Genomic DNA, 24,235 nt, shown 5'->3' on the forward strand with positions numbered 1-24,235 from the left:
GCTGAGCTGCCAGCTGCTCTGGATCTTTCCCAAGGGTCCCATCCCTGAAGACACCTGCCCCCCACCCCCTGCCTCACTTCTTCTCCAAGGTAACGACATCTGATTCATCCAGGTGAATGTGGAGCTGGAAGGCTCTCCATGTGTAACTGAACTTGTTTGGTACCGAGGTGGGGCTCAATGGGGGGCAGTTAAGGGTCACAGCTGGTGGGCGTCGGCCCAGGTGCAGGCCACCCAAAGGAAATGTGTTGAGACATCTCCACGGTGAGCCAAAGCACTCCGTGTCGGCCCCACTTGGGTCTACAGTTTTACAGGGACCTGGACAAGTCCAACAGTGATTGACAGGTGTGGGGTGGAGACCTGACGTGAGGCCTCATGGCAGCGTGTGCCCTGGGAGAGCCCCTTAACCTCTCTTACACAGTTTTCATGGCTGTGTCATGGGAAAATAGTCCCCATAGGTGTCCAGTCGGGATTAAGTGAGACAAAGTTCAACAGAGGTCAGTTCCAGCCTCCTTTTCCCTGAGGGGTCTTTTGTGTGTGTGTGTGAGGTTGGGGTGGGGGGTGGGGGGGGGGTGGAATCAGCAAGACCTGGATAACCCAAACCTGGTCTGGTTAACCCAGCTCCTGAGCGCCCCATCCGGCAGGCCCACCCCTGCCCCCAGCCCTGGAGGCACAATGCATCTAAGTGCAGGGCAGAGAGGTGGGCAGCCCCACAGCCCAGACCCCACCCCTAGGCCCAGCCCACGTGTCCCCGGGCGGCGACCTCGTTGCTCTCGTGCACTTCGTGGTCGATGAGCTGCAGCAGGAACCAGGCGACGTTGCGTAGGATGAAGGTGGTGATGAGGTTCCAGTGGATTACGTTCCGCAGACAGCGGATGCTCCTGTGGGCGGCCGGGGCCAGGGCTCAGTGGGGCTCAGCTCTCCGACATGGCAAGAGCAGGGCTGCCCTTCTCACCCATGGTGGTCAAGGGCGGGCCTCTCAGAGCCCAGCTGCCCCTTGCACCCTCAGAGCCTGGCAGTGGGCAGTGCCCTGGCACCTGGTCCACTGGCCCCTGGGCCCCTGGGGTGGGGGGAGGTCAGAGTGCCCAGGAGAGGCGAAAGGGCTGCTGGGGGTGCAGGGGTGAGGAGGAAGCAGGCCAGGAGGGTGGACTCACCGCAGGGCCAGGAAAAGCAGGAAGGCGGCCACCAGGGCTGCCATGGAGACGCAGTGGCCCAGGTAATTGACAACAAGGGCGATGCGGTAGTGCAGGTCGTACTTCCTCTGCTGGATGGACAGACAGACAGACAGCTCCCGTTATTAGCAGTATTTTCTCCAGGCAGGCAAATGCTTTCCCTCTGAATGCGATCTTCATCTGGGGAAAAGTTCCAGCCCCTTCAGGGACTGTGTTGGGATGGAGCTGGGAAGTTTTGGGTCAGGAACTGGGCGTGGCTTTAAAGGGGAGGAGGTTGGCGCCCTGGGCAGCACAGAGCAGGGAGCAGAGCACGGCTGGGCTCAGCTTCCCAGGAGCTTGGCTGCTGTGGGGCTGCACTGCTGTCCGGGTGGAGTCACGGACTCAGAGTGAGACACGGAGGCTGAGGGGCAGCCTGTGAGCGCTGGGAGCAGGGCTCACCTGGTCTTTCCCTTTCAGGGTCACCTGTCACCTGTGCCTGCTGGTGACACGTGTGCCTCGATGAGTGCTCCACGTCCCCCTTCCTGACCCCGCCGCAGTGTCACTGAGCCCGGGGTGGGACACCAGGGACAGGAGGTGCAGAGGGGAGTGGTTGGGTGACACAAGGGCTGGCTCTGAGTCCAACCTGTGTCCTGACACCTGTGCGGGGACCGACCACTCACCTTGTCATCAAAAATGGGCTCACACTGAGAGTAGTTGATCCTCAAAGCCCACGTCCCATTCTCCAAGCATTCGCGATAGGCATTCCCTGCAAAAGATGCCAACCGCCAAATCAGGCCACTCTGCTCCTCAAGAACCATCCCTGGCTCCCTGGTGCCTGCAGGACAAAGACAGGGTCCTTGGCTCTATAGGGCCAGGAGACACAGCACATGTGTGCAAGCTGACACGCGCCGCCTGTGTGAAAACGGCACCAAAGGCTTCTCTCACAGAGTAGCTCAAAGAGAAATGGCTATAGCCCATTTTAGGTGTAATCTGCGACTAGCAATTTGTATACTTTGCTTCATTTTGTTTCTTTGCTTCAAAGCTGAACCTGATTGTGAGAACTTGGGTGCAGCTGAAGATTCGCAGCTTTCAGCACCAAATAATCCCCATCCTTAGGGCAATCAACTCACATTAGAGGCCCTCCTCCCCCCCCACTGTAATATGAGCTTCCCTGAGTGTGGCATGTGTTTGCCACGTACCCAGCCCCCTTCTGACTACTCAAAACATGCTTGTCCATTTAACACTCACGACAACTCTAGGAAGCAGGTACTGACTGACATGGTGTTAACCCATTTCACAGAGGTGAAAACCAAGGCACAAAGGGATGAAGCTGCCTGTCAAGGAGACAAAGAAGACAAGAGGATTCCAACCCCTGAGGCCTAGCTTCACGTTTTGTCTTCAGTCTTTTGAGTTGCGGGGGCCTAGGAATGAGGGAAATCCAGGAGCCCAGGGTGGCGCGGCGCTACTGCCTGGGGCCAACACGAGTCAGGCACCAGCCTCTGTATTAACAGCCGGAATGAGGGATGGGAAGATACTTTTCAGCATCAATGCCTGGTTTATAGAAGTGCAGTTTCAGCAAACGGAATGTGTGGGGGAATCCTTGAACTCGCCTTTCTCTCGGTTCTAACTCTGACGTCCAAGATCTGGGACCTAAACTGCCCCCTGTGGCGAGCCCATGCTTTTCACGAGGACGCCGTGGCCCTCAGCCTGCCTCTGCACCACATCACGTCAGTGTGCACCCTCTGCCCCCCGCCCCCACCCCGAACCACAGAATCCACCTGCTCCACTGTTGGGGCAACTGGGACCAGGAGATTTATTTATTTATGTATTTGAAAGAGAGAGGGGGAGAGACTGGCAGAGAGATCTTCCATTCATTGCTTCACTCCTTAGATGGCCACAGCAGCCAGGCCAAAACCAGGAGCCAGGAGCTTCATCTGGGTCTCCCACGTGAGTGGCAGGGGCCCAAGCTCTTGGGCCATCCTCCGTTGCTTTTCCCAGGTGCATTAGCAAGGAGCTGGATCAGAAGTGGAGCAGCTGGGACACGAACCGGCACCCACATGGGTTGCTGGCATTGCAGGCAGCGGCTTTACCTGCTATGCCACAGTGCCGGCCCCTGTTCCTGGACGTTTTAACTTATGTTATCTACGTATATGTGATAAGGCGAATGAGAAGAATGAGCTCATAGGGCAGAGTCACGGAGCTGGAGTGGGGACTGAGGGTTGAGCTGCGATTCTGGGATCCTGAAGTTACCAGGCAGAGCGTGCGTGCACAGCAGTGGGGTGATCAGGGAGCACTCGCCGCGGGCAGACGCAGCGGAGGGGACTCTGTTGCTCAATCACTTTCTAATTGGCTGCCCTGAGCTCACTGAAGTCTCAGTCCCGGGGTTGCTCCTGGCCAATCCCTGCCTCCAGGCCTGTCAGTGTGTGGGCCGTCTCTGGCAGGGCCCCTGTGTGAGACAGCCAGGGCACCCCCAGAGGGAGGAGAGCTGCTCCCCACCCCGCCCACAGCGCCTGGTTCCACTGGTAGGCGTGGAGGGCCCTCTGCTTAGGGACATTCACGCACCTGCTGGGGAGGGCCGGGGAGTCCATGGGCTGTAGGAGTCAGGCTGTTGGGGAAGGCAGGTCTTTCTACAAAATGAACTGTCCCTTCCTATAGGGGTCCAGAAACCATCTGGCAATGTCCAGATGTGGCTCAGATGCAGACACATTCACCTTCTGAGGCTGCCTACAGTGATGTGATCTTGCTCCGCTAGGTCACTTCCTCCAGGAAGGTCTCCTGGATTGCTCTCATTCCACAGCTCTTTCTCTCTCTCCTGAGCACCCCTACTCTGCCCGCACCCCACACTCCAGCCCTGGCCTTGTGACCAGCACTCATTCTGTTCTCTCTGATGACTGTGGGGGCTCCCTGAGGACGGAGCCTCGGAATACACACTTCCTAAGTGTGCTATCTCTCATGCGACACTGACCGTGGGGCAGGCTGTAGGCGGGAGGGGGTCAGGGCAGAGACACTGCTGCTCACAGACCTTTTCCCCTCCTCAAACCAGTGCCCCTGGGTCCCAAGTCCCACGGGTCCTCTCCCCCTTCCCTGTTTCCAGCCTGCCCTCTTGCTTCCTTGCTTCTTCTCTTGACTCCTTTGCCAGGCTGATCCCCGCCATGCACAGCCAAAGAATAAAGTCCGGCTTCCCTGGCGCGACATCGAGGGCCTCGCCACTCAAGCCCCCTCCCCGCCGCTCTGCATGGTGCTTGGCATTCGCATGAACAGGCCTGGCACGTACCCAGCCCTGTGCTGAGTCATCGCTTGAAGCACGCTCCTCACTCTCACCCCATGCTCACAGAAAAACTCCTACTTATCGTGTAAACCCCAGCTCAACGCCACCTCCTCCATGGAGCCTTCCACAGCAGCCTGGATCTGACACAGTCCTTTGTTTTTCCCCTCTGGGTTACCTCCTCTTGTAACACAGGCCTGCAGATTTGTTGCCCTCGAACCCTAGCAACACGTACGTTTTACGTCACAATCCAGTACCCACATACCCCTGAACCTGGTTTCAAAAATGTGAAATTTATGTTGATCACAGCTCTGACGCTTTTCTTCTGTTCTGAAATATTCTGTTCACTTCCTGTACAAATGCTGGTCGTGACCACTACACTGACTTCACAGGCCGTGGCTGCTCCCCAGCCATAGTCCAAGAACAGACGTTATTGTAGCGCGTTTGCTGTAATTCACAGTGCACTTGGTCTCTTTGAAGTGAATCCTTTGCTCCAGGACTCTTGAGTTTCCTAGAGACAGACAAGTGGGCAGAGACCATAATGGAGCCACTGGGTCCCCCGAGGAGTGAGCCATCGAGTTCCTGTGGGCTGAATCAGGTTGACTGAGGTCTGTTGGATCTTGGAAGGCAGAGTCTGAAGGGTGGATGTGGAGGGAGGGGCCTTCTCCCTGGGGGCCCAGCCCTGCCCGGGGATGATGGCTGCAGACAACAGGTACCGGAGGACCAGGGGACAGATGTGCCCTGCTCTTTGAGGGAGCTGTCCACTACAGCTAATGAGGGCACTGAGCCCTCAGGCACAGCCATGCACCGGGGAGAATAGAGTGGGAAGAGCACCCCCCACCACCCAGGGAGCCACAGGGGGATGGAAACAGAACACAGGCCAGTGGCTAGGCCAGAATTGTGGTCCTGGATGCAGCGAGATGGGTGCCCGTTACCACAGCAACCCAGGGCCTCTGCTGAGGATCGATATTGGTGGTGTGTGGTGTGGCCTGGCAGGGGCATTAGGGTCTGGAGGGTGCGGGCAAGGTCTTCTCTGGCAGGGCTCTATAGTTAGGAAGCCTGAGCCCTACACCCAGGTGGCCCTGGCCTAATGAGAGCCCCCAGGGCAATGGACCACCCCTGTTTTCAGGTGCCGACATTTTGATAAGAATTCCTGACCTGTGGGATAACATGGCGTGGTCCAGGGACTGGCTGGGAGGTGGGGGGCTATGTTCCTGATATTGTTTTATCTCTAGCTAGATGGACAGGTGATCCTGACTAAGTCTCTTCCCTCTTGGCCTCTGTTTATCTCCTTGGAAAAAGTGATGTGAATTGGTTCTCAATCATGCCGTTGGCATCTGCTGGGGGTCAGGTGGGACTTCCCGATCTCCTAAATGCCAGCAGCTCCTCCAAGCCATTGTGACAACCCCAGATATCCCTACGTCACTTTCAAATGCTGCCCAGGCTGGCACTGCTATCTCTGGTCCTCTAACCAGTGGGACACGCACCATGGGTGTGTGGTAGCCATGGGGGACACAGTGAGGGGGACTGTGATGGAGGGGCATCAGTGTAGCCATCAGTTACAGGGAAGGTGACAAGAAAGGGGGAGGAGAAGGTGATGGGAGAGGGATGGGGAGGGCGAGAAGCCCTATTTACTGAAGAAATGAAGTCATTGCACAGGCCCAGACCTTCAGCACCACGGACAGCAAAATGCTACAGCTCTCTGCCCTTCATGGTTTCTGCAGGTACCAGACCTTGGAGAGCTCCTGGGAGCCAGCCCTTCCACTCTGCATTCAGATCATTGTCCTCGACCCAGCCTGTTTGCATCCTAGGCTCCTCCAAGAGCTTCTGTGATAGCTCCAGCTCCCTGAGGGTTCCGACTGACTTCACCCTGGGTTGGCATTGCTGTCTCTCATTCCTAACCAGCCCAGGGGGCTCCCTGCAACAGGACTTCCCAGGCTGAGAGTCCCTGAGAGCAGGGCTTTGGTGGCCACCTTTGGCCTTTTCATCAGAGCTGCACAGAGCTGAGCACACAGAGGCCTCAGGATGGATCAGAGCTGATGCTGTTGCCTACGTTACTGTGGAACCCAAAGAGGGTGGGACTTGGAGTGGCCCAAGAGGATAGGCTGGCATCCTTGGAAGCCCAGACTCCAGGTGTGAAACAGCCACACATGTGGGCAGCAGGCACCTGAGTCTCACACACACCCAGTGGACAGGATGGGTTGACCCTGCTGCCGGGGCTGCTGACCTTGCAGTCCAAGCCCACGTCAGGACAGTCAGTCTCAGACCTGTAGGCAGTATCCTCTGGATTCGAGGCACAGAAGCACTGACCAGTCCAAGGAAAGCACAATGGGAATTTAAGAGGGGGAGGTGGCCGGCGCCGCGGCTCACTAGGCTACTCCTCTGCCTTGCGGCACCGGCACACCGGGTTCTAGTCCGGGTTGGGGTGCCGGATTCTGTCCCGGTTGCCCCTCTTCCAGGCCAGCTCTCTGCTGTGGCCCAGGAAGGCAGTGGAGGATGGCCCAAGTGCTTGGGCCCTGCACCCCATGGGAGACCAGGATGAGCACCTGGCTCCTGCCATCGGATCAGCGCAGTGCGCCGGCCACAGCATGCCGACCGCGGTGGCCATTGTAGGGTGAACCAACGGCAAAGGAAGACCTTTCTCTCTGTCTCTCTCTCTCTCTCACTGTCCACTCTGCCTGTCAAAAAAAAAAAGGGGGGGGAGGTAACTTCCCCCTTCATTTGGTTTGGTGGAGCTCAATGAGGAAAACAAAAGGTCCTGTTTGGGGTCACTAACCACGCCAAGAGGTGAGCAAGAAGAGCTCTCTGCCCCAGGGTAACTTTCTAGGAGGAGACCTGCAGTTGATATTTCTAGAGAGGAGAGACCCTCTCTGCCACCCTGTGCTCCAGCAGACACAGCCAGTGGCGTCCCCTGCCGTGGGACAGTCCCTCAGGGTCCAGCCTTGAGCAAGATTGCAGCCCCTCCACTGCCTGAGCTGGGCTCCTCCACATCCAGCCATCTCCTTTCCACCTGACTTGGAGTTCTGTTGGGAAATCCTTGACTCTGGTTTTGGGTCATCTCTCTTAACCTTTTGTGCGGAAAATCTTCCAGCTAATTTCTCCTCCCAACCTGGCCTCTGTCATCTGGCTGGGGCCACGGTGCTGTGGTGCATGGCTAATCGCTTTTCATTCCATCACAGGGGAAGTGTGGCCAGAGACGGAGCAGTCAGAGAAACAGTCATGGTGCCAACAGTGCTGTTTTCCAAGCTTCCCCAACAAGGTGCATCTCCTTGAGCTCAGTCTCATGCATTGTCCTGATGCTGCAGCCGTCAACTCTGGGTGCCCTCTGCGCCTTTCTGTCTTGATCTGCTCATAGCACCTTGATAGTGGGGAGCAGGCATCTGGGGGTGTTCACCCAAGCTCAGAGCCAGCCTGACCCGGGAAAGGTGCTGCACTGGGAGACTGGGACTCTCTCATTGCCAAACCCAGTCAGTGGAAGGGAGTGGTTTCCCTGGGGCCATCTGTTGTGACATCAAGGGTGTGAGCCGGGGAACGTCTCCACCTCGCCGTGTTGCATGGGTGCTGCTCTGGGGGCGTCCGTCCTGCACTCTGGACTTTGGGAAACCCTGTGCTTCCTTTTGCACAGGACTTTTCACTCAGGATGCTCTGCCACCTTCGAGTGGTACAGCAAGACTAACAGTCCATGCTGACAGGAGAAAATGGGGAAACTGAGTCACAGAGGGACCAAGCAGTTTAATGGCGATTACAATGGAATAGAGATGGCCAGGTAGGGGTGGCTGAGGGTCAGCTCAGGAGAGCCTTGTGAGTGGAGACAAGGCAGCTGGGAGCCCCCAGGCCATGTGGTTGTTGGACAGCACAGGGACCATGGGTGCAGGCTGCATCTTTCCCAGCAGGCAAACAGTTCTCATACTCAGGGGGCTTCTGGTCCCTGGGGAACATCAATGCAGCCCTGAGTTTCTGGATTCTCCCCTCAACTCATGGGGCATGGCTGTCTGGGACCATCCCCGAGGCTCACAACCTAGCCAGGCACGGAGTGTTTCCTCAACAAATGTGACAACTCCACTGCCCCAGGACCTACAGGGCCACCCCCACTCTCTCAAGGAAGCCTCTCAGGGATCCTCCAGGCCCCCAACCTCCTCTTTGCAGTCTGTGGCTGTTGATTTGTGCAAGTCTGACCTTGAAGCGGACCAGGGCTCCCTGTGACTGTTGATTTGTGCAAGTCTGACCTTGAAGCAGCCCAGGGCTCCCTGAGGGCAGGCCCCAGCCTTTCTTGTCACCCCTGCCCCCTGGGAAATCACTCAGCTGTGTGTAGCCACTTCAACCCAGCCAGTGTCTCAGCATGGCACCAGAAAGGCATTCTGGGAACTGAGGACCTCTGCCTTCCTCATGGGACAAGGCTAGTGTGATGTCCTTCTTCTCCGTGCTGGCAGACATACAGATGGGCCCAGCCCCCCACCGAGGGACATGGCGGGAGCCTGGGGTCAAGGAGGCTGAGGCTGAGTCAGGCTGCACTTGGAGACCCCACAGGGGATGAGGGGCTCTGTCCAGGAGGAGGCAGTGCAGGATCTCCCTTTGCAGCCACAAGGTCCACAGGCAGACACGGGGGTGGGTGTGCCAGAGAGGGGCAGATGGAATGAGGATGGGGCAGGGAGAGCCAAAGGATTTGAGGAGGGGGAGAGAAGCAGGGAAGGAAGGGGGAGGAGGAGAGAGAGCGAGAGGGAGAAAGTGAGAGAGAGGGAGAAACACCCTAGCAGCGACAGAAAAACAGGCGGAAGGCGCACAGAGAGAAACAGACTGAGACAGGGAGACAGAGAGACATGCACACAGAGGTGGACTCAGAGGGATCTGTGCGAACCGGAATGGGAGGGAAAAAGAACGGAAGTGTCCCCTGTGGCCGAGGCACTGCAGAGCTAACCTGCTTCCCTCCCAGGGAGATGGGACCTGCCCAGGTTCTAAGGCAGATGGACAGTAAGGGTTGTTTTTGGCCAGCCAGGATTTGAACCTGGGCTTAGGAATCCCTGGGGAAAGTGAGGGGTGGGGATACAGAGACCACCCTCTGACACAGAGCTGAAATGCCAGAGCCTTCCTTGCAGCCAGAGCTCAAGTCAGGGACTCAGGGCCCCACATGGCCCTCTCATCAGAAGCACCTGCCCCGAGGGAGATGGGGAGCAGCACTTGCAGGGACAACTGCATGGAACTTCAGACAGTGGTGGCAGCAGGATTGTGGCTCAGTGGTGGCCAGGTCTGATGGCATGGGCAGGGCTGCTCAGGGAGACTGGGGTCCCTCTCTGGGCCAACTCTGCCTAGCGTTGCTCACTAGGGGCCCCAAACATGGCTCTGAAGTCCATCTCAGAGGCAGCATGGCCCTGCAGGCGAGAGTGCCCTGTGGAGTCCTCTGCCTGCACTGGGGCACAGGAACTGATCAGACCTGGAAACAAGTTACTGCATGCCTCCGAGCCCCAATGTTTCCATCTGCAATGTGGGTAGAAAAGCAGTCCATCTCTTGGGGTGAAGGGAGAGTGAAATTATAGGTGTAAACTTCTCTCTGGGAGAGCTGGCGCCTGGCAGGTGATCAGTACAGAAGGCTTGCTGCTGATTCTCTGTGCTCAGCTGGGTTGAAGGGTCCTGTGACTAATGCCTTCATTGCTCTCCTGCTGACCCTGGGATCCCTGTCCTCTAAGGAGTGAGCCTTTGGGGGGCGGGGGAGTCTGTAGCATCTCAGAATTGGGACAGGAAGAGGAGTCTGGACTCCCTCTTTTCCCCCCAGGCTTCTCAGCTTCTGCATGTGCCAGCCTTTCAGAAGAAAGGGTCCCACTGAATAGGTGAGTGGAGGAGGCCCCCCACCCCCCTGCTCCTGGAGGCAGGGGAGCAGAGACATCCATCCCGAATTCCCATCGCCATTAGCTGCCTTGGCTCTTCCCACCTGGGCTGACCCGTCACTTCTCTGTCAGCTCCAGGGACCGGTAAATGGCCATGCTCCCCTCCCCCCAATGCTTCTCCTGTTACCCAGCAGTCACAGCACTTTGGTTCACACAAAGAAAATTGCTCATTAGCTATCGGGGCTAATGGGTGCCACATTTACCAACCTTGATGTCACCCTGATCTTTTCTCAGCTCACTCGACTTGATGTCATACACCATGACACCTCCTGCAGAAAGTCTTCCCTGCCCACCCTATCCTCACCCCCAATAGTCCCCAGCTCCTCCCGACCGGGGCATCATTACTTTGCATTTCTTTTGCCTGTAGAAATTACGAGTGAGGGCCTCCATAGAGTGCTAGTGCAAGGGCCGGCACATAGTGGGTGTTCAGGAAGTTGCTCAGCTCTGCTACGAAGAACAGAGCCAGGCCCTGCCCCAGGGAGCTCTGGGCTGGCTGGGAGAACAGGGTGTAGACCAGGCTGGGCTAAGACCAGGGAGCTCTCCCTCAGGTTCACAGGCGTGGGTTGAGATGCTGTGATACCCCCTAGGCCCGGCTGACCCTCGGTCTCAGGCACACTGACCTCCACTCCACCCCACCCCACACACTCACAGAATCCTGAAAACACAGTGCTAATCACCGTGCTCCTGAGAAGGAGCAAGGGAGCCGTTTCCTCCGCTGGCATTCCTCTTGGCCCAGGGAGCTCACTTCCTCCCGGGGAGTCACTCACCCACAGGAAGCATGCTCTCAGGCCATGCGGAAATCCGCTTCCAGGATCCCACTGCCTCTACCACCCCCTCCCATTGGGGACACCTCTGCTGAGCTGCAGAGCGTAAGAGCAAAGCCGCTCCTAGGGCCCACCAGAGCCCTCAGCTGGTGCAGCCGGGGGAGTGCAACGAGGCAGCCTGGGCAGCCCTGCTGTCTTGCCTCGTCTGGCCACCTCTCACCAGATAGGGTGCAATCTCCGGAAGCCTGGACTGGCGCGTGTGCCTCTGTGGTGATGAGGCATTTGGGCCACCCTGAAGACACAAACAGCACTTGCCAGGATGTTTCTGGGATGAGGGGCTTCTCAGCCAGGGGAGGTAGGGCCCCAGGGGGTGCTCAGCGGGTGGGGCAGGGTGGGAGGTGTGAGTGGCATCCAGAGAGGGCCCCACAGCCGTCATCAGAGCTCACATCCGGCTCCCAAGGGCGTAGACATCAGCACCTCTGCGCCAGCCCCTCCCCCTGGAGCAGAGCCCACCGGGAGCCTGGGGAACTCCAGCAGGCTCTGGCCCGGAGAGCTCCAGCCAGTCTGTGACTTGAGGAAAGCAGCACAGGTGGTTCTCCTGGGAGGCGGCAGCGCTCCTGATCCAGAGCTACTGCTGGGGCGCAGGAGGAATGCGCCTAGCGGGCCGGTCCCGGGATACCTCGTTAGGTACGAGAAGGTGCACCTGCCACCAGCCATCTCCGCAGTCTCCGGACTCAGGCTCCCCCAGCTCCTGCGCCCGCCCCATCTTTCCTGCCGCCCGCCCTCCTCCCGCGTTCTCCAGGTGTCAGGGGTCGGATCGCTCAGCACGCTCGCGCCAGGCATTGCGGACTAACCTGGAGGGTGGGGGCGCGATCTCTCGGCGAAGAGAAGCACAGAATCTCAGACATCGGAGCTCTCAGGATCCCTGGCTCCGCTGTCTGCGCTCCCACCGCGCGGAGCACGGGACCGTAAGCAAATCCCTACCTTAGAGCTTAGCAGCTGTGCTGTGGATGGGGCAGAAGACGCGCCCCCAACATCAGAAGGGGTCTTTATGGCCAGCGGTGTGGCGGTACTGCCACACGCAGAGGTCGCCACCCCAGGTCCAAGCCCCCTCGCTCCCTAAGCTGTGTCCCCCTTAGGCAGCGGCGGCCGAGGGGGCACTTACGGGTCGTGTTGTACTTGACGCCGTTGAAGTACTCGGGGCACGGCCTCTCCACGAGAGCTCCGGCCGCACTCCGGGGCCAGCACGTCCCGATCTGGTCCAAGGTCGTGTTGCAGTAGGAGTCGGGACCTGACGACGGGAGAGCGGAGCGGGGCTCAGAGGAGGCCCCTTGCGGCGCCGGGCTCTCCGAGCGCGCGGGGAAGGAGCCCGCGCTGCCGCGGTGCGCTCGCCTTCAGCCTACCCTCGGGGTCCAGAGGCTGCCCCCAGCCGTCCAAGAGCAGCTCTTCGGCCAGCGCCAGGCTGCAGTTGGCCTCCAGCAGACTGTGGAGCAGCGCCGCGTCCATCGCGCCTCGCAGCCGCGCGCGCAGAGGGAGTGGGAGTGCGCGCCCAGCGTGGCTGCCCGGGAGCGGGTGCCAGAGTGAGCCGCCGAGAGAGCGCAGGCTCCCGGCCCCTGCCGGCCCAGCCGCGATCACCCGGAGCTGCCAAGTCCGGACCTTCCAAGAGCTGAGCGCCCGAGCGCACCCTGCAGCGGGTCCACCGCCTCCGCCGCTGCCAATGGCGGCGCCAGGGGGCGGGGCCGGGCGGCCCTTCCGCGCTGTGCCCAGCCTCCAGACCCCGGCCCCCAGGTCTGACCCGAGCCCGCCTTCTCAGGACCCGCGAGGTCGGAGCTGGGGAGCGTGAGCTCCTGTCCCGGAGCCGCAGGGGCTGCGAAGTGCGCCGGCTTGGGGGAACCCACAGCCTTCCTCTTAGGGGGGATATTGCTGCCGGCCGCAGTGGGGCCTCAGTTTCTCCTCCCTGAGCTGTCAGGGGCGGAGTCCACGTGCTTGTCTGCACCCAGGCCTGGGAAGGAAACTGCGTGCCTGGAGGGACTGATGCAATCAAGTGGCCCGAGTGGGTGGAGACCCGGGCGGGGCGTGGGAGCTGGGATCCAGCGAGGAGGTTTCGGAAGGAGAGCCTGATCCTGGAGAGGAGGGGCTGGGCATGTGGCTCTGACAGGACCTGCGAGTCCGGCACAACCAGGTAGTCCGCCCCGCGCCTGGGCCCCAAGCATTGCCATTTGAGGAGATGTGGAAGTCTCCAGAACTAATGGCTTGGAATTATCCGGAACACTCAGGTCTTGGTGCCCTGGGCCCTAGAGAGACTGAATTGAGAAGGTGCCACTCTTGCTCCTGGCTCAGCTGTGCACCTGACACCCATTTCCATACCAGCGGAGAGGAAGAAAGTGAGGTGTGCAAGGCAGTGTCTCAGGGCCCGCAGCACTGTCTGCCTGCTAATTTGTTGTGTCCCTCCAGTGCCACAGGTGAGTGACAGACAGCTCAGGAAACAGGGCCTGGAGGTGGCATGTTCCAACTCAGGCCCTGGCCTGGCCTTGCCTCCGTGTCTCCTCTCCCTGCCGTGTTTGCCCAAGCAGGATTCTTGTCCTGTCTTTTGGGGATGTCCTCCCAGCCCGGAAGTTCTGAATTAGGAGAGTCAAAGCTGTGCATGTATGTGTGTGCATGTGTGTGCATATAAATGTGTGTGTGCATGTGTGCGTGTGTGTGTGATCTCTGGTGGGCAGGGAGAGCTGGGCCCAGGAACCAGTCCTACCCCACTGCCAGCTCCCCTGGGGACCCAAGCTGCCTGAGAAGGCTGAGAACCCTGACGCTGCACCTGAGCAGGGAGAGGCGAGGAGGCGGGCTGGGATGTCTCTGTGTCTTCCGGTCTCCGCAGGCTCCATATTAATGCTGCTGTCACTGCTCAGGCAGCTCCAGTGAGGCAGCTAGTGAGCGAGCGAGCGAGCACTGACACAGGGCTGAGCCCTGCAGGCTCTCCAGGGCCTGCTGACTGGCAAGGCCTAGGACGCGGTGCAGAGCAGCCAGCGGGGCCTGTCCTCCTGGATGGACAGTGAGGGGCCCCCGGGGCGGGGGAAGCTGCAGAGGCAGAGCTCCCCTGGTCTTGGCAATGACCAGAGCCAGGATCAGCAGGGAGAAGAGGGGGGGAGGGTCCCAGCCCCGTCCTGGGCCTGATCCTAACCCCAGGAAGCTGCAGAGTCCTGTTTCTCGTTCCCAGACAGAGCCCTGTCCCTCAGCGTGCCTCGGAGGTCAGAGTGTGGTTGGCTGGTTCAGCCGAAGTCTCCCCTGGGAAATACTTGGGGGTGGAGCGAGAGGAGGGAGCAACCTGGCTGAGCTTAAGTGATTGACTTTGCCCAGAGCGGGTGGTGAGCTCCAGGGTCCTGAGGCCAAGGGCTTCTGGCTCATAACCGACTTCTGCAGACCCGAGCGCTGGCCTAGGGGGCCTGGAGTGCTCCTAACGGGAAGAGCACATGGAATGAAGGTCCCTCGGGGAAGTGACCGCTTCGGAGGCAGAGCCAGAGGCTGTGCTGCTTCCAGAATGGCCAGCTGGGGCCTGAGCCCAGACCCACAGTCCCTGGGTTTGCAGGATGCAGGGCCGTCTTGGCATTGATTTTATTATTATAAGCACGCTTCTAAGCTGTGACACAGGAGAAACTGGAGAAGGTAGCGGTTTGGGAACAAATCGATTTTCTACCTCCCTTTAGTGTTTGCAAATAGACAAATGAGGAAGAAATTGGAAAGAGCTGAATTTTTCCTCAAAGAGATGAAACCCAACTACCAATAAAGTCTAGGTGCTTTTGCAAAGTAAGGTCACAGAAGTGGGTAGGAGGACCCTGGGAGGGAGGGGGGCTCCTGGGGCTGCAGGCTGGCCCTGTCCCACACCTATCAGTAGAGAAGCATTTGGGACAGTCTGTGTGTCCTCAGGCTGGTGGGGACAAGGGCAGATGGGCAAGCAAGTCCTGGTAAGTGTGACAGGTGTTGTAGAAGAGCCCTGTGTGTCACTCAAAGCCTGGGGGGAGGCAGGTACCTCTGCTGCTCTGTCTCTCACGCCTGGGCCCACCCCAGATGTGGGCTGTGCGCTGGGGGACAGTTCCAGGCACACCTATTGCAAGCTATGCATGGCATCAAGTAGCCATGCAGAGCACAGCAGAGACACCCAGAGTCACAGTCACAACCAAGTCCCACTCTCACTCAGCCCCTGCCACTCAAGGATCAGCTGGAACACAAGGGCCCAAGGGGACAGGGCGTCCTTGCATCCTGCAGGGCTGTCCTGGGTCACAGGGCACAGACCGTGAGGCAGCTCAGGCAGAGCTGGGACCAAGTAGTGAGGCTTCTTGGGAGTTAACCACGTGCCTGCTGGGCTTGGAGGCTCACCCTGGTCCTGAGGCACTGGGGGCTGTCCTCCCGAGCCAGACGCTTCTCTGCTGCCGCCCCCACCCCACCTCCCGCCATCCCCACTCAGCATTAGAGCAGTGGAAGTGGCTTGGAGTCTTCATGTGGAAGCATGGGACCAGGCAGGGCTTTCACTAACTGGCCAGCCCCACATTCTTATTACAGATGGGCAGTGGGATGCCCGGGGACAGAAAAGGACTTCCTCTGCCGCCCCTCCCAGCCAGCCTCATGTCCACAGCAGCCCAAGGGCTCCCTGGCTCCTGCCTGTGGCAGATGAGCAATGTTCAATCACTATAATCCTGTCACTCGTCCTCACCAGAGGGACTCCCCATGGCCTGCGGAGTGTCCCCCACGCTCTCGCTCCTGCTGTTTGAGAGGTCTTGCAGACCATCCTGTTTGTCCCTGGAACCCCTCTGTACCTCTGCACCTTTGTGCAGGCTGTTCCCTCTCCAGGGAATGCCCCGCAGGGACCCACCCACCCCTCCACCATGCAGCCAAGCTCCCAGCTCCTCTGTCCTGTCTGGGTCAGGAGGCTCCCTATGGCACCCCACCTGCTGGGGACTGAGCCTGCTGCCTTTTCTCCCGTGTCCTCTACCAGCTTGTCACTCTCCAAGGGCAGGGCTGTTTCTGTTCACCACCAGTCCCCAGCATCCACAGAGTGCTCCAGGCTGGGGCTCAGTGAGTCACTCCTGAAAGAATGAATGTCTTGGCAGCAGAGCTGGGGGAAGCCCAGGTCCCTGTCTCCTGGACCAAGGCTCTCTTCCCATGTGACCAACCCTGGTGAGCATGTGTGTGTGCGTGTGTGCGCATTTGTGTGGTGTATGTGTGTGTGTGTGTGTGTTGGATTGGAGAGTTATTTCAAGAAGTCCTTGAATCCATTTGGACCTTGATCTTGTCTATGGGCAGAATAAATAATCAGCCTGACAATAGAGGCCCCACATTTTTCCTAAAGTATGCAGATGCCTCTGCGATGAATAAAATAGCAGCCATCCATTTGCAGCCTGCTGGAAGTCGTAATTGCTGATGTGTATTCTTCCTTTATTTGGACTTCAGGGGCTACAGCCTAATTGATTCCCGCCTTTGATTCATGACCTCTATCGCACTTTATCTCATTCTGGTCTTTCCTTTTATGGCCGTTTGTGGGCAGTACAGGCTCTCAGGGACCTGCCGCCCCATCCCAACCTAGATCATCACTGGTCACTTACGTATTTATCTATGAGTACGGTGTGCATCATTCCCTTGTTCGGTTTTCCTTCCTTTCCTCGCTTGTACGGGTATCTCATTCAGAGCGCATGCTTTTGCGTGTTGCTGAACTAGTGTGAGTTGTGCATTTTCCCCATCCCCACAGCTTCTGGGGCCCAGGGGCGTCCTAAGTGCCAGATGGCCACTGCAGGGGCCTGGCTCGTGAGGAGCGAGCGTGCCCGAACTGGCTGCTACATTAGGAACGTTCCTGTGCTGTGGGATAGGAGTGTGGATTGTCCTCTTTGCTTAAGAGAATCACCCCCCACCAGATTTACATAATTAATATGGATCCTGGTGCACACAGCTGAGTGATTTCAGAAGTTAAGCAAGGGGTGCAGGGCTGTGCTTGGAGAAGCAGGAACCCTCTGGGTTAGATTCGGAGGCAGGGGCAGGGGGGCCAACCGGCAAGGGCTCAGGGGCAGGGTCTGTGCCACCTGCTGGAGGGGGTGGGAGGGGAGGGCAGGGATATGGCGGCAGTGGCTCTGCTGAGAGTGTGGTGAGGGGAAGGTGGAGCTCCCCTGGAGGGAGGGGACCTCCTCTGATGGCTGCTGGGCACGGCCAGGCTGGGTGTCCTCGCGGCCTCTTGTTCAAACGTCGCCGTCAGACTGCAGGTAGACTGAGGGCATTTCTAACTGGTGCGGAGACTCGGGCTCTGCTGGTGGTGTGGGCTGCTTCCCTGCCGGATCCACATGCTGAAGTCCTGACACCCACGACGCAGAAGTAGAGCTAAGGAAATTTGATTAGGGGGCCCCCGATCCATGAAGATCGGTGTCTTTGTGACAAGAAGGGACCAGGGCCAGTATTGCCTCCCAGTGGGCTAAGCCTCTGCCTGTGCTGCTGGTATCCCATACGGGCACCAGTTTGAGTCCCAGCTGCCTCGCTTCCAATCCAGCTCCCTGCTAATGCACCTGGGAAAATAGCAGAAGATGTCCCACATGCTTGGGCCCCTGCACTCATGTGGGAGACCCAGGTGGAGCTCCTGACTCCTGACTTTGGCCTGGCATAGCCTCGGCCATTGCAGTCATTTGGGGAGTGAACCAGCAGATAGAAGATCTATCTTTGTGTAACTCTGCCTTTCAAATAAATAAAAATATCTTTATAAAAAAGAAAAGAAGGGACCAGGACACACACACACACACACACACACACACACACACACACACGAGGGCCTGGTGGAGGCTCAGAGAGAAAGTGGCAGCTTACCAGCCAAAGAGAGCAGCCTTGGAAGGCCAACCGTTATCTTGGACCCCAGAAACATCAGAAAGTAAATTTCTGGTGGTTAAAGCTGCCAGTCTGTGGCATTTGTGACAGCAACTCGGAAAACGAACCAGGTTGAGGTAGGACAGTTGTGCACGGTGACTCCACTGCCCGGGGGGAGGAGCTAGGACCCAGCCTGGGGTCTCTCTGTCCTCAACACCTAAATTCTCGGCACTGAGCAGGCAGCCTTGCCCTGACTCCTGACCCAGGCTGTCTTATGGAGGCTGGGGCCCAGTGCTGGCCAGGGCTCCCGTCCTCTCATGCCCTGGCAGTGGCTCCAGGCCCTGGGGGCACTCTCACCGCACCACGCTCTCCTCTTTCCCCCAGTGGGCCTGGGGATGCAGCCCTGGGCAGGCCAGGATGCTGGGTGGGGCCCTGGAGCCATCTCTGTCAGAGCACCTGAGAACCAAAACCTGGCAGCAGCCGCCCCGGCGTGGAACCAGCCGCTGGGAAACTCAGAGGCTCAGCACTCAGGGCCCAGCTGCTGCTCTGCTCTGCCGACCTCGCCAGGGGGCCACACCTGTAGCCACGGCAACTGGAGCTGTTTTTATTCCTTCCACCTGTCTCATGTGAGGGAAGAGGAACTCCCAGCCAACTCCTCATCACTGAGGGAGACCCGGATGCTCACGTGGGGAAGGGGCCTGCCCTAGGACTCCCCCCCACCCCCAGTAAAGCAGATGCCAAACCAGGGCTGAAGCCAGGTTCACCCACCACAGCCACCCCCATGGAGCTTGGGCTGGCCCAGGAGAGCAGCTCCCTTCCCGCTGCCTGGCACCCACTGAGGGCCGCGGGGGCGTGCATACCTGGCAGGTGAGTGAGGGCTGGGGTCCCGTGGCAGTGCTGTTCCAACAGTGCCCACTGGGGCTGGTCCCTGGGTGCCTGGCTCGGCCCAGACGCCTAGGAGAGAACAGGGTGAGGGTGGAGGTCAGGCCCTGCTGAGCACTGACAGCAGCTGTTGGGCAATCCACCACGTCCCGTCCTGTCACCTGGGCTCGGTTCTCTTACCTCGATTATGCTGAGGGCGACTTGGTGGGGGGGAAGTGGCCTGGCCAGGGCTGGAACCCTGGTATCCCCTCGGAGACAGGAGCAAGCTCTGTCCCTCCCCGCACCCCAAAGCTGTCTCCTCCTCCGGATGGGGCCAGCATCCCTCTGTCCCCTAGCACACCCACTGAGTGTCAGGGCCTGGCTGGGGGAGCAAGTGGGTGTCCCTGGTGGTCCCAGGCCAGGGAGGGAACCACTGGAGTTAGAAAGGGCAGAAGGCAGGGGAAGAGAGTGTCACACAGGGAAGAGGGCAGTTACAGGGCAGGGTGTTGGGCAGGGTGTGAGAGAGACAGCTAACCTGGACTTGGGAAGACGGGAAGGCTTCCTGGAAAAGGTGGTATATGGGAGGCAAGCAGGAGGAGGAGTAGGGAAATGGAGGGGACCACAGTGTCAGTTCTGACCAAGGAGCAGATGTAACTGCTGTAATGATGGTAGTCCCACCAAAAAGACAAAAACCGCCCAGGAGCCCATCTCCCGATCATCAGCGTGGGTGCAGAGGGGCAGTAGATTCAGAGGTGTCTGCCCTGGAGGGGAGCATCTTCTGGTGGGAAGACGGGTTGGGGGCCAGCTTTCCAGGAGAGCTGGGGTAGCCTCATGGAAGGGGTCAGGACGCTGAGGGCTTTGCAGAGTGTGTAGGGGTTTGCCTCCATGAGGGCAGAGCTGGGAAGGGCACCCTCGGTGCAGTTCTACCTCCTGCCCCACCCTTCCTGAGACCACTGCTTCGCCCAGAGCGGGCCGTTCCTGGCTCCAATCCTCCTATGGCAACCCCCTCCCCTTTCTTCTGCCTGTCAGATGTCCCCTTCCTGGGAGCTGGGTCAGTGTTTGCCCATGATGTCCCCTGGGGCCAGAGCCCCCCCCCCCCCCAGCATGTTCCCGCATTGGGCTCAGCCCACTTCCTGTGCTGGGGCCCAGCACACCTCCTGTGCTGGAGCCGGCACTCCACTTTGAATGGACGACTCCACCTGGGCAGAGGGGCCGTGCTGCTCCGTCTCCCAGGGCTGAAACACTCACAGGTACGCACACTGCGCCTGCGTCCTCCCCAGGCACCCACAACGCCAGGGGCAGAGGGTGATGCAGAGGGGCATGGGTGTGCGCTGTGTGTGCACGCATGTTGTGTGTGCTGTGGTGTTGTAAGACGCTGCCTGCAGGAATGACATAGGGGGCAGGGCCTTGCTGGCGACAGGAAGTGGGACCTCCTGGGCGCAGGGAGCCACCTCCTGGGTGGGAGGAGCTGGGCAGGGAGGACCCTGGGGCCTTCCCAGGAGAGTTTCAGGCCCTACCCTAGGCAGGGAGAGCCCCGCACTGCTCGAGTCCTGGGGGAGGAGCCCGCTCCCTGTGCGCTCAGAGCCAGGTTGGCGGAACGGGCGATCACCTGCCTGACGGAGCCCCAGCGTTGCAGCCAGGGCCTTCGAGAGGTCAGCTGGCACCCAAGACGCAGGCCCCTGCCTGCTGAGCAGCCGCGGCCACCACCACGTGCTTTGTGGCTGAGCCCTCGAGAACCTGGGGCTCATGGGGAATTCACCCCAACTTGGGGCACTGCCAGCTGCTTCTCAGACAAGACCGGGGGCTGTGAAGGAGGTGATGGGTCAGGCCTGAGCCCTCGCTGCCCCCAGACCCAGCACAGGGAGGGGCTGAGGGCTCCGCGGAGCAGGCAGGTGGGGGTCGGGGGTCAGTCCTGGGGCTGCGAGCTCAGCCTGGCCCTGTGGTTGGGACCTGGGGGAAATGGCCGAGCAGATGACAAGTGGTGTTGGGAGGAACTCCCAACTCTGAGCCCCGCCCCTGTGACTCTCCGGCACAGCCAGAGGCACCCGCTCACCCCACAGGGCTGCTTGTGTAGGTGTGACTCAGTTCAGACCCAGGCACAGCCTGCAGGGGCCCATCTTGGGCAGAGCCCCTGTTGGTGATGCGATGGGTGGGCAGGGACCTGAGACAGTAGCTGGGCAGTGGGCCAGGGAGGCAGGGACCCGCCTTGAGTAATCTCGCTCCAGGGGCTGGGGCTGAGCTCCCCGAGCGGGCAGAGTGCAGGCAGCGCAGTGTCCAGGGCTCTGCAGATGCTGCTTCTTAGCTGGGCGGCCTTGGCAGAGCTACTTGACTTCTCTGAGCCGCAATCTCCTTGTCTTTAGTTTGGGGCTAAACAAACCCCACAGGAATTTTGTGTGCATTAAAGAAATGAGTGTATGGGGGCCGGCGCTGTGGCACACCGGGTTAATGCCCTGGCCTGCAGTGCCGGCATCCCATATGGGTGCCGGGTCGGGTCCCGGCTGCTCCACTTCCAATCCAGCTCTTTGCCATGGCCTGGGAAAGCAGTAGAAGATGGCCCAAGTCCTTGGACCGCTGCACCCACATAGGAGACCTGGAAGAAGCTCCTGGCTCCTGGCTTCAGATCAGCACAGCTCCGGCCGTTGCGGCCATCTGGGGGGTGAACCAGCGGATGGAAGACCTCTCTCTCTCTCTCTGCCTCTCCTCTCTCTGTGTAACTCTGACTGTCAAATAAAAATAAATAAATCTTAAAAAAAAATGAGTGTATGGTGAGAACCTGGCACATGGAGCTAAATGGTGATTCCTGTCAAGGATTTTAGGAGGGGCTAGTTAGGGAGCTCAGAGATGGGGGCTCACGTCCCCAGGGTGGGGTACCCGATGCCCTGCACAAGCTCTTCCCTCCAGGAACGCCGCTTAGAGACCCTCCCCTCCTTCCCCAACTCTAGCCAGCCTGTGTGTCCCTCGGCCCCACCTCCCAGCAGGACTGGCTGCAGAGCCGAGTCTACCAGGATGAGACTCAGGCCACAGGTGGGTAGAGGGAAGGAGGGGAGACCGTGGGGAGGGGGCTGATTAGCACAGGGGTTAAGGCACCACTTGGGACACCTGTGTCCAGAGGGCCTGCTTCGAGTCCCGGCTACTCCACTCCCTTTCCAGCTTCCTGCTAATGTGCACTCTGGGAGGCAGCAGGTGGTCCCCAAGCATTTGGGTCCCTGCCACCACGTGGGAGACCTGCAGTGAGCTCCTGGCTTCGGCTGGGCCCAGCCCTGGCTGTTGTGGGCATTGGAGAGTGAACCAGTGGATGGATGATCTCTCTGTCTCTGTCTCTTTGAAAGTAGATAAATAAAAAATGTAAAATAAAGAAGAGAGAATGAGAGGGGCAGGAGCTGAGTGAGCAAAGGCTCAGAGGCAGGACAGCACAGGGCCTGCCCAGGGGCCAGCAGCCTCCGGCTTGGAGCGCCCTGGGGAGAGGGAGCTGGGCGGGGAGGGATGCTTCCCGGAAGTCCGCCCTTGCCGAGTGCCACAAGCGGCTCCAGACGCTTCCCCTGGAGCAGCTGATTCAATAGAACAGCTCCTGAAGGAGCTGCAGACGGTCCCGTTTGAAAGGCCAGGCAACTGAGGCCTAGAGAAGTGAGGTCCTCTCTCAGGGCCACACGGTGGGGAAGAGCAGGGGCGGGGCTCCGGCGAGAGTGCGCTGGGGGTGGTGGCTGTCCTGACACCCACGGGAAGGCTAGTCCTGGGTGAGGACATGCAGGCTTGAGAGGCAAGGCTGAGAGGAGCCAGACGGATGGGGGCTGAAGTTGGGAGGCCACGCAGGCAGAAGCCCCTGCCCTGCCAGGGGAGGGGGAGAGGCAACGAGCTGGGTCCTGGGGTGCATGTTTGTCGGGGGGAAGACCCCACTAGCTGAACAGGACCCTGCTCGGTTCTCTGGTCTGAGCTTCCAGTAGCCCCCACTGGGATACTGTGACTTAGTAAGAAATTAATATCTGCCTGATTTCAGCCTAGATCTGTGGTTGGCGCCAGGTGGGGCCAGGCTTGTGCAACTGACCTTGACCGTGGCCTGTGAGGTCAGTGCTGACTCCAGGCAGACAGCGTCAGAACTGAACTGCGTCGTGGGACAGCAGCTGATGCTCCCGAGAAACCCCACACGCCAGAAGCAGAAGTGTAGGGGGAGCCCAGAGAGGAGACGGCACGTTTTCTCCTGTGAGGGACGTCTGGCTTCTGTATTGGTCGGCTCTCGTTCGTCCCAGGGCCAAGGGACTGCTCTCCATCCCCACTCTGCCCCGTGAGCTGGACCACAGGCTATGGGAACCTGGGATCCGTGCATCTGTGTCCCCACATATTGAGCACTTAGCCAGGGCTCTAAAGCGTTTGTTGACTGAGTGATGGAGTGGATGAATGAGATTACAGTCCCTTTGATGGAGAGAGTCCCCCCATCTGCCTGCCCCAGTTCCAGGAGCTTTTCTTGGGTCGGATTTCCTTCTCTCTGAGTTTTCACTTTGGGGCCAGCCTTGGGGAGGGCCCAGGAACTGCTCTGGCCCCTGTGTGCCTGGAGTGGGAGCGGCTCATCTTAGGCTGTGGGTCAGGGCCAAGACTCCAGCTGCTCTGCCTCCCGCTGGGCCCCATCCAGGCAGGACCTGTGGCCCAGGAGCCAGACAGCCCTCCAAGGTGCCACTTCCCTGGAGCCAGGGGGTCTGGCCCAGTGCGGTGTTCCGTTCTGGGCCTGGCAACAGAGCTTCCAGCTAAAATTAGCCCTGGACTAAGCTGGGGAGATTGGCGGGACCACAGGTCCATAGCCCTGGCTGCCAGGGACCTGAGGGAGAGGTGGGGGCGAGCACCCTCCTACCTCCCTCTGCTGCCCAAGGTCAGGGAGGACTTGGCCAGAGGGGAGGGCTCCTCCCACTCTGCTTTCATTCAGCCACTTTCATTGAGCAGAGCTCAGGCCCTGCCCCCTGGGGAGGGCGGAGTTACAGGAGGCAGAGGAGGAGGAAGGGAGGGAGGAAGGAGAAAAGGGAGGGAGAGGGGGCCACTGGGGTGGAGGCAGCCTGGACCCTGCCCTGACAAGAGCAGCAGAGCTTCCCGGCAGAAGCTGAAGGGAGTGGTTTCCGGAGCACCTGGGCGGCCTACCTGGAGGAGGAGGCCTTGGAGATTTGAGATTCGGTTCTAACGCAGAGGAGGTGGGACCTCCAGTGAGGACCCTTGATAGCTCCAAGGGTTCCCTGCACCCTGTCTGCTCTGGCAGAGGCTCCTCTTAGGACACCCTGCCCTCTGGCCTCTCCTCATCCAGGTTCACCCCCTCTGATGTAACCTTTCAAATGCTGGGCTCTCAACTAACTCCCCTCACCTGGGTCACGCCCTGGGCCCTGAACACAGAGAGAGAGAGGGGAGGGAGCCGGCCTGCGGGGGCCCTGCAGCAGCTCACTTGCCCTAACATTATCTCAACTATTGACTCATCCCATGTCCGGTTTGCCTAATAGTCACCCTCCTTCTGATTTG

The 24,235-nt window shown here is 59.4% G+C and overlaps 1 protein-coding gene across 11 annotated transcripts in view; it reads right to left on the minus strand.

Annotated features, from left to right (window-relative positions):
- Positions 1 to 24,235, minus strand: part of CRHR2 (corticotropin releasing hormone receptor 2) — a 44,306-nt gene that overhangs the window by 16,369 nt on the left and 3,702 nt on the right. For 6 of the 11 annotated variants that reach the window (XR_011382977.1, XR_011382976.1, XR_007922136.2 and 3 more), the window contains exons 2-6: positions 18,745 to 18,838; positions 12,222 to 12,347; positions 1,829 to 1,914; positions 1,152 to 1,261; positions 761 to 878 (exon numbers count right to left, since the gene is read on the minus strand). Coding sequence is in view for 8 of the 11 variants with exons in the window: in XM_008261603.4 (XP_008259825.2) it covers positions 761 to 878; positions 1,152 to 1,261; positions 1,829 to 1,914; positions 12,222 to 12,347; positions 18,745 to 18,838 (534 nt within the window). In the remaining 3 variants the exon portion in view is untranslated. Of the gene's footprint in view, positions 1 to 760; positions 879 to 1,151; positions 1,262 to 1,828; positions 1,915 to 12,221; positions 12,348 to 12,459; positions 12,851 to 18,744; positions 18,839 to 24,235 lie in introns of those variants that run through there. The other 5 variants (XM_008261604.4, XM_008261601.4, XM_008261602.4 and 2 more) reach the window with 4 other exon arrangements.

Source organism: Oryctolagus cuniculus, chromosome 16, assembly GCF_964237555.1.
Source record: "Oryctolagus cuniculus chromosome 16, mOryCun1.1, whole genome shotgun sequence".
In the NCBI taxonomy this organism is placed as follows: Eukaryota; Metazoa; Chordata; class Mammalia; order Lagomorpha; family Leporidae; genus Oryctolagus; species Oryctolagus cuniculus.